General features: G+C 47.0%; 1 protein-coding gene across 1 annotated transcript; it reads left to right on the top strand.

Moving 5' to 3' along the window:
- The first annotated feature begins 451 nt into the window (after positions 1-451).
- LOC119340045 (zealexin A1 synthase-like) lies at positions 452-2,240 on the top strand. Its single transcript, XM_037611957.1, has one exon. The coding sequence runs from the start codon at positions 557-559 to the stop codon at positions 2,087-2,089; it is 1,533 nt and encodes a 510-aa protein (XP_037467854.1). The 5' UTR covers positions 452-556; the 3' UTR covers positions 2,090-2,240.
- Positions 2,241-9,981: the final 7,741 nt, after the last annotated feature.

The following is a 9,981-nucleotide window of genomic DNA, read 5'->3' as shown; positions in this document are numbered from 1 at the left end:
TTGTAACCGCAGCAAGCCGCCGGACACTATGTACTTGTATTGTATTGTACTTCCTCTGTCCCAAAATATAAGAATGTTTTTAATACTATACTAGTGTCAAAAACGTTCTTATATTATGGAACAGAGGGAGTAGTTCTCTTCTTCTAAGGTGGTGTTTGTTTCTTTAGTCCTAGGACTTTTTCTAGTCCCTGGGACTTTTTGAAAAAGACTCTCAAGGAGGTGCTTCTAAGGACTTTTAGCAAAAAGTCCGAAAAAAGTCCCACCCTGTTTGGTTTGCTAGGGACTTTTTGTAGTCCCTACACCAAAAAGTTCCTGAAAACAAACACCGCCTAATACATCGATGTGCAGTTAAAAAAAATACATCGATGTGCAAAAGCTTTACGTGTTCGCAAAAGAAAAAAAACAGTGTATATATCTGTTAATTTTGGTACGGAGCTATCAAGCATCTGCTGGCTGCTCAAATGGCATCCATCACCGGTCCATTTTGGGAGCAACAATGGCAACAATTGCTAGCTCCTACATATACGCTCCATAGGATGGTCCCAACTCCCAAGCCATGGCGGCGAACCACGAGAACCATGGCAGCCTGCTCTTGGCCGCCGCCATCCTGCTGCTCCCTCTTTTCCTCCTAGTGAAGCTCAGGCGGCGTCGCAAGAAGTATGGTGGCGTGCCACTGAACCCGCCTCCGGGGCCATGGCAGCTTCCGGTGATCGGCAGCATGCACCACCTCGTCGGCGCGCTACCGCACCGCGCCATGCGCGACCTCGCCCTCCGGCACGGCCCGCTCATGCTGCTCCGCATGGGCGAGCTCCCCGTCGTCGTGGCCTCGTCGGCGGCCGCGGCGAGGGACGTCCTCAAGACCCACGACGTCGCCTTCGCCACGCGTCCGAGAACGAACACCATCGCCACGCTGGCCGGAGATGGCCTCGGCTTCGCTCTCGCGCCGTACGGCGACCACTGGCGCCGCGTTCGCAAGCTCTGCGTCACGGAGCTGCTCGGCGCGCCGCGGGTCCGGTCGTTCCGGGCGACGCGCGAGGCCGAGGCGGCCGCCCTCGTCGCGTCCGTGGCCGCCGCCGCGGCGTCCGGGGACGTCGTGAACGTCAGCTCTGTCGTCAGCACGTACGTCGTCGACGCCGCGGTGCGCGTCATTGTTGGCGACCGGATCGCGGGCCGCGACGCCTTCCTGGCGTGCCTGGAGGAGGGCCTCAGGTTGTCCTCCGGGTTCAGCCTCGCCGACCTGTTCCCGTCGTCGCGCCTCGCGCGCGCGCTCAGCAGGAGGTCGCGCCAGGTCAAGGCGACAGCCGAGGAGATGTCCAGGGTCATGGACGGCGTCATCGAGGAGAAACGCGCGAGGAAGGCGGCCGGCGCCGGCAGGGAGGAAGAGGAGGACATCCTGGACGTGCTTCTGGACGGCGGCAGTACCGCGCCTCTCGACATGGGGACCATCCGTGCCGTGGTGAGGGATCTCTTCGGAGCCGGGAGCGAGTCCTCGGCGTCGACGCTGCAGTGGGCCATGGCGGAGCTGATGCGGGAACCAGCGGCGCTCCGGAGGGCGCAGGCGGAGGTGCGCGGCGCGTTCGCCGGGCAGAGCCGCGTCCGGGAGGAGGCCCTTGAGGATCTTCCGTACCTGCGGCTGGTGATCAAGGAGACGCTCCGGCTGCACGCCACGGTGCCGCTGATGCTCCCGCGGGAGAGCCGCGAGGCCACCCGCGTCCTCGGGTACGACATGCCACAGGGCACCATGGTGCTGGTCAACGCGTGGGCCATCGGCCGGGACCGGGCGACCTTTGGCGCGGACGCCGAGGAGTTCCGGCCGGAGAGGTTCGAGGAGGAGGGGGCCGCGGCGGCGCTGGACTTCCGGGGGACAGACTTCGAGCTCCTGCCGTTCGGCGCGGGGCGGAGGATGTGCCCCGGGATCACGTTCGGGCTCGCCGTCATTGAGCTCGCGCTGGCGAGCCTCCTCTTCCATTTCAACTGGGAGCTCCCGGGCGGCACGGTGGAACTGGACATGGCGGAGACGTTCGGGGTCACGGCGAAGATGAAAAACGACCTGTGGCTGCATGCTACCGTCGTCGTGCCACCTCTGTAAACAAATTTGTACGTGGAGATTCACCCGCAAAAGATTAAAATTGTCGTACGTACGTGGAGATCGATCAACGTGTGGATGTATGATCGGTCGTCTAGCTTGCGTCTGTGCAAAACTTTCTCAAAGTTATGATGATTGTGGTAAATTATTTCAATTTTGCATGCTGTGGAAAATTCTTAAAGTAACACAAGTTGACAAATTACAAGTTAAAAAAGTAACTACAATTTTCAGTGTACATGTACACTATATATGGAGGAACCGCTTCCCTAACAAACTGAGCCCGACCCTCTCCGGCAATCCCGTCACCGTTCATCGACAATGCACGTGCTCGGAAAATGCCAGCCCAGCAACTATCCAAATAAGTCACGTCTCATTGCCCCACTAACAAGTGAGATCCGGTCTCTGATAAGTACTTGGGTTTCCCTTCCATGATTGGGGTAGGCCGTGTCAACTGTTTCAAGCGTATTATTGGGAGGATCCAAAAGATGATAAATGGATGGAAGAAAAAAACGCTATCTTATGGTGGTAACGAAGCATTGATCAAAACGGTGGCCCAGGCCATTCCTACGTATGCTATGAGCATGTTCAAATTCCCGAAAAAAAATCTGCAAGGGGATCACTGATGCCATTTCGCATTACTGGTGGGGTGACGGGGAAAACCAACGAAAGATGCATTGGTTCGCTTGGTGGAAGATGTGCATTCCGAAGAAAAGAGGTGGCATGGGTTTCCGTGATATACATGGTTTTCATTTGGCGCTTCTAGCCAAGCAGTGCTAGAGACTCATTGAGCATCATGACTCGCTATGTGCGAGGGTTTTGCGTGAGAAATATTACCCAAATGGTGAATTGCTAAACTGCAGTTTGAAAGGAAGAGTATTTGGGCGGGAGCTCAGACTTTCAAGAAAGGAAGCATTTGGAGGGTGGGTAATGGCCTTAAAATAAATATATGGGAGGACTGTTGGGTGCCGAACAGCTCCTCCAGAAAAATTGTCACTACACGCGGAAATGGAGTGCTTAGCCGAGTTAATGAACTTATTGATCCAGTATCCGGAGAGTGGGATGAGAATCTTATCAGAGGAATTTTTTGGCCCATTGATGTTGATCGCATACTACAAATTCCATTGCATCAGGATGATACTGAGGATTATGTGGCATGGCACTTGACGAAGACGGGAATATTCAGTGTACGATCTGCCTATAAACAGTGGGAAGATGCATATGGCTGTACTGAATCTCTCTCTCTCTCTCTCTCCCGAGTGGTTCAACGCCCCACCCGATATGGAAGAAATTGTGGAGTCTCAAGGTGCCAAACAAAGTGAAAATCTTTATTTGGCGATCATTACATAATGTTATTCCTTGCTTTGGTGTGCTTGCTAATCGGCACATCTCAATGTCGGTGCAATGTCCGGTCTGCAAATAGCACGCGGAAGACGTTGCTCATGCGCTACTCGGATGCAACCGGGCTAGGCAAATCTGGTCTATTCTTGGTTTACATGAAATAGTAATTGCAGCCAGACTACGAGGGAAGTCGGGAGCTGAGATATTAGAATTTCTCATGTGTGATAAGGCGAGTCAGAAGAGCTACTCGGACGTGATTGAGTTATCAGAGATGATTGCGGTAACTAGTTGGCATATCTGGTGGCAACGAAGGCAGATAGAGAAGGGTGAGGACATCCAGAACATTCAAAGATCAAGCCAACCCATCTTAGCTATAGCCCTTAACTTTGTTCAGGCAGCAACAACGAAGGTAATTCCCCCAAGAACTAACAGATGGGCGAGACCGTTGAAGGGCCAGCTGGTTTTGAACACAGACGCTTCTTTTTCGAAGGATAACCATACAGGTTCGTGCGGTGCTGTTATAAAAGACCATTCGGGTCTTTTCGTTGTGGCATCTACGGCAAAATTAGAACATGTGACGGATGTAGAGTCGGCGGAGGCGGCTGCACTTTTGGAGGGACTAAAACTTGCTCGGTCTATTGGTACAAATACTCTCGTTGCTCGGGCAGATAGCATTACAGTGGTGGAGTCGATGGCAAATAACTCTGGCCAATCGATGGTGGCAGGCCCTATCCTTGATGAATGACGTCAGTTGTGTTTCGATTTCGGGGAGGTCTTTTTTCAGCATTGTAATAGAGTCCAATATAGTTGCTCATAGGCTAGCTCAACAGGGACGGGATGTTCCAGCGTCTGTGTGGTTGGATGCCCCCCCTAGTTTCATTTCGGTTTTACTTGCGGATGATGTAAGCATTGCTTGAAGTTAATAAAGCTAGCCATAAGGCCTTCCCCTAAAAAAACAAGTGAGATCCAGCTACTCCATTCACCTACCTAACCACAATTATACATTATCTTGTTTTCCCCCTCACAAACCCCACTAGAAAGAACCAGCAAGGCACACACACGGTTGACAAGTTTTAATCAAGTTTAATTATTAACTTGAAGTTGTTCTATGAACTAGGATCTATCTCTAAGTCGTCCATACACACAGACACGGGTATCTGAGTAGACTTTACCTTGTAGGGGTGCACCAATATACCCATGTATGTTTGATGGTCACTGAAGAAAGGCCGGCTAAGCACATTATATGCCATGTACCGGCGGGGTTCTAATCGACTATAATGACTTCCCTATGTTGTAAAAATGTTCAAGGAGCCACCCAACTGATTTAAACCCGAATCAAAAGTTCGATTGTGGCTCCGAGTTAGAACCAGATGTATGCAAGAGTTTCCAAGGTCGCCAGCGTCCAAAACTAGGACTAAAAATTATTGCTTTGAGAACCTATATGTATGTGAAACCATTGGGGTAAAAGCACCCCAAGGCCTCATTTGGTTGCCCGAGGAAACATGCCCAGGGTAGAAACCCCATCGGGGGACTTTGAGGAGCAGGTAGGATCCCCTTCTCCCATGGGGGAAATGTTCCCAAAGTCCATGTAACCAAATGGCAACAGGTGTAAGGGGGGAAATCCCCGGAAGAAAATAAACTCAAAAACACAAAAATGAGGAATTCTACATGATAAATTCAGAAACAGCTCAGAAAAATACCATGAATAATTACCAAAAAAAACACAAAAATATTCAAGACAGTACATATAATTATAGAGATCACAAAAATCAAGGAATTTGAAAATGTATAAATAATCACTAATTTAGAATATCATCTTGGGACACTCATAAGAATATAGTCAGAACTAAAGATGATTACATAACATCTAGGGGCAACATTTCTTAGGTAATCTAATACAGAACAAGAAATCAAGTGTCACTCCTCTCGTGATGAGTGGCGAACTGGCGATCCAAATGGAACTACGACGTTCGTGACCTAGAGGTGTAAGAATGTAGCTGACGTCCAACAAAAATTAGAACATGTGACGGATGTAGAGTCGGCGGAGGCGGCTGCACTTTTGGAGGGACTAAAACTTGCTCGGTCTATTGGTACAAATACTCTCGTTGCTCGGGCAGATAGCATTACAGTGGTGGAGTCGATGGCAAATAACTCTGGCCAATCGATGGTGGCAGGCCCTATCCTTGATGAATGACGTCAGTTGTGTTTCGATTTTGGGGAGGTCTTTTTTCAGCATTGTAATAGAGTCCAATATAGTTGCTCATAGGCTAGCTCAACAGGGACGGGATGTTCCAGCGTCTGTGTGGTTGGATGCCCCCCCTAGTTTCATTTCGGTTTTACTTGCGGATGATGTAAGCATTGCTTGAAGTTAATAAAGCTAGCCATAAGGCCTTCCCCTAAAAAAACAAGTGAGATCCAGCTACTCCATTCACCTACCTAACCACAATTATACATTATCTTGTTTTCCCCCTCACAAACCCCACTAGAAAGAACCAGCAAGGCACACACACGGTTGACAAGTTTTAATCAAGTTTAATTATTAACTTGAAGTTGTTCTATGAACTAGGATCTATCTCTAAGTCGTCCATACACACAGACACGGGTATCTGAGTAGACTTACCCTTGTAGGGGTGCACCAATATACCCATGTATGTTTGATGGTCACTGAAGAAAGGCTGGCTAAGCACATTATATGCCATGTACCGGCGGGGTTCTAATCGACTATAATGACTTCCCTATGTTGTAAAAATGTTCAAGGAGCCACCCAACTAATTTAAACCCGAATCAAAAGTTCGATTGTGGCTCCGAGTTAGAACCAGATGTATGCAAGAGTTTCCAAGGTCGCCAGCGTCCAAAACTAGGACTAAAAATTATTGCTTTGAGAACCTATATGTATGTGAAACCATTGGGGTAAAAGCACCCCAAGGCCTCATTTGGTTGCCCGAGGAAACATGCCCAGGGTAGAAACCCCATCGGGGGACTTTGAGGAGCAGGTAGGATCCCCTTCTCCCATGGGGGAAATGTTCCCAAAGTCCATGTAACCAAATGGCAACAGCTGGAAGGGGGAAATCCCCGGAAGAAAATAAACTCAAAATCACAAAAATGAGGAATTCTACATGATAAATTCAGAAACAGCTCAGAAAAATACCATGAATAATTACCAAAAAAACACAAAAATATTCAAGACAGTACATATAATTATAGAGATCACAAAAATCAAGGAATTTGAAAATGTATAAATAATCACTAATTTAGAATATCATCTTGGGACACTCATAAGAATATAGTCAGAACTAAAGATGATTACATAACATCTAGGGGCAACATTTCTTAGGTAATCTAATACAGAACAAGAAATCAAGTGTCACTCCTCTCGTGATGAGTGGCGAACTGGCGATCCAAATGGAACTACGACGTTCGTGACCTAGAGGTGTAAGAATGTAGCTGACGTCCAACAAAAATTAGAACATGTGACGGATGTAGAGTCGGCGGAGGCGGCTGCACTTTTGGAGGGACTAAAACTTGCTCGGTCTATTGGTACAAATACTCTCGTTGCTCAGGCAGATAGCATTACAGTGGTGGAGTCGATGGCAAATAACTCTGGCCAATTGATGGTGGCAGGCCCTATCCTTGATGAATGACGTCAGTTGTGTTTCGATTTCGGGGAGGTCTTTTTTCAGCATTGTAATAGAGTCCAATATAGTTGCTCATAGGCTAGCTCAACAGGGACGGGATGTTCCACCGTCTGTGTGGTTGGATGCCCCCCCTAGTTTCATTTCGGTTTTACTTGCGGATGATGTAAGCATTGCTTGAAGTTAATAAAGCTAGCCATAAGGCCTTCCCCTAAAAAAACAAGTGAGATTCAGCTACTCCATTCACCTACCTAACCACAATTATACATTATCTTGTTTTCCCCCTCACAAACCCCACTAGAAAGAACCAGCAAGGCACACACACGGTTGACAAGTTTTAATCAAGTTTAATTATTAACTTGAAGTTGTTCTATGAACTAGGATCTATCTCTAAGTCGTCCATAAACACAGACACGGGTATCTGAGTAGACTTACCCTTGTAGGGGTGCACCAATATACCCATGTATGTTTGATGGTCACTGAAGAAAGGCCGGCTAAGCACATTATATGCCATGTACCGGCGGGGTTCTAATCGACTATAATGACTTCCCTATGTTGTAAAAATGTTCAAGGAGCCACCCAACTGATTTAAAACCGAATCAAAAGTTCGATTGTGGCTCCGAGTTAGAACCAGATGTATGCAAGAGTTTCCAAGGTCGCCAGCGTCCAAAACTAGGACTAAAAATTATTGCGTTGAGAACCTATATGTATGTGAAACCATTGGGGTAAAAGCACCCCAAGGCCTCATTTGGTTGCCCGAGGAAACATGCCCAGGGTAGAAACCCCATCGGGGGACTTTGAGGAGCAGGTAGGATCCCCTTCTCCCATGGGGGAAATGTTCCCAAAGTCCATGTAACCAAATGGCAACAGCTGGAAGGGGGAAATCCCCGGAAGAAAATAAACTCAAAAACACAAAAATGAGGAATTCTACATGATCAATTCAGAAACAGCTCAGAAAAATACCATGAATAATTACCAAAAAAACACAAAAATATTCAAGACAGTACATATAATTATAGAGATCACAAAAATCAAGGAATTTGAAAATGTATAAATAATCACTAGTTTAGAATATCATCTTGGGACACTCATAAGAATATAGTCAGAACTAAAGATGATTACATAACATCTAGGGGCAACATTTCTTTGGTAATCTAATACAGAACGAGAAATCAAGTGTCACTCCTCTCGTGATGAGTGGCGAACTGGCGATCCAAATGGAACTACGACGTTCGTGACCTAGAGGTGTAAGAATGTAGCTGACGTCCAACAAAAATTAGAACATGTGACGGATGTAGAGTCGGCGGAGGCGGCTGCACTTTTGGAGGGACTAAAACTTGCTCGGTCTATTGGTACAAATACTCTCGTTGCTCGGGCAGATAGCATTACAGTGGTGGAGTCGATGGCAAATAACTCTGGCCAATCGATGGTGGCAGGCCCTATCCTTGATGAATGACGTCAGTTGTGTTTCGATTTCGGGGAGGTCTTTTTTCAGCATTGTAATAGAGTCCAATATAGTTGCTCATAGGCTAGCTCAACAGGGACGGGATGTTCCAGCGTCTGTGTGGTTGGATGCCCCCCCTAGTTTCATTTCGGTTTTACTTGCGGATGATGTAAGCATTGCCTGAAGTTAATAAAGCTAGCCATAAGGCCTTCCCCTAAAAAAACAAGTGAGATCCAGCTACTCCATTCACCTACCTAACCACAATTATACATTATCTTGTTTTCCCCCTCACAAACCCCACTAGAAAGAACCAGCAAGGCACACACACGGTTGACAAGTTTTAATCAAGTTTAATTATTAACTTGAAGTTGTTCTATGAACTAGGATCTATCTCTAAGTCGTCCATAAACACAGACACGGGTATCTGAGTAGACTTACCCTTGTAGGGGTGCACCAATATACCCATGTATGTTTGATGGTCACTGAAGAAAGGCCGGCTAAGCACATTATATGCCATGTACCGGCGGGGTTCTAATCGACTATAATGACTTCCCTATGTTGTAAAAATGTTCAAGGAGCCACCCAACTGATTTAAAACCGAATCAAAAGTTCGATTGTGGCTCCGAGTTAGAACCAGATGTATGCAAGAGTTTCCAAGGTCGCCAGCGTCCAAAACTAGGACTAAAAATTATTGCTTTGAGAACCTATATGTATGTGAAACCATTGGGGTAAAAGCACCCCAAGGCCTCATTTGGTTGCCCGAGGAAACATGCCCAGGGTAGAAACCCCATCGGGGGACTTTGAGGAGCAGGTAGGATCCCCTTCTCCCATGGGGGAAATGTTCCCAAAGTCCATGTAACCAAATGGCAACAGGTGGAAGGGGGGAAATCCCCGGAAGAAAATAAACTCAAAAACACAAAAATGAGGAATTCTACATGATAAATTCAGAAACAGCTCAGAAAAATACCATGAATAATTACGAAAAAAAACACAAAAATATTCAAGACAGTACATATAATTATAGAGATCACAAAAATCAAGGAATTTGAAAATGTATAAATAATCACTAATTTAGAATATCATCTTGGGACACTCATAAGAATATAGTCAGAACTAAAGATGATTACATAACATCTAGGGGCAACATTTCTTAGGTAATCTAATACAGAACAAGAAATCAAGTGTCACTCCTCTCGTGATGAGTGGCGAACTGGCGATCCAAATGGAACTACGACGTTCGTGACCTAGAGGTGTAAGAATGTAGCTGACGTCCAACAAAAATTAGAACATGTGACGGATGTAGAGTCGGCGGAGGCGGCTGCACTTTTGGAGGGACTAAAACTTGCTCGGTCTATTGGTACAAATACTCTCGTTGCTCGGGCAGATAGCATTACAGTGGTGGAGTCGATGGCAAATAACTCTGGCCAATCGATGGTGGCAGGCCCTATCCTTGATGAATGACGTCAGTTGTGTTTCGATTT

This window comes from Triticum dicoccoides, chromosome 7B (assembly GCF_002162155.2).
Source record: "Triticum dicoccoides isolate Atlit2015 ecotype Zavitan chromosome 7B, WEW_v2.0, whole genome shotgun sequence".
Classification (NCBI taxonomy): Eukaryota; Viridiplantae; Streptophyta; class Magnoliopsida; order Poales; family Poaceae; genus Triticum; species Triticum dicoccoides.
The sequence above is the reverse complement of the archived record's forward strand: the minus strand, read 5'-3'. Positions and strand labels throughout refer to the sequence as shown.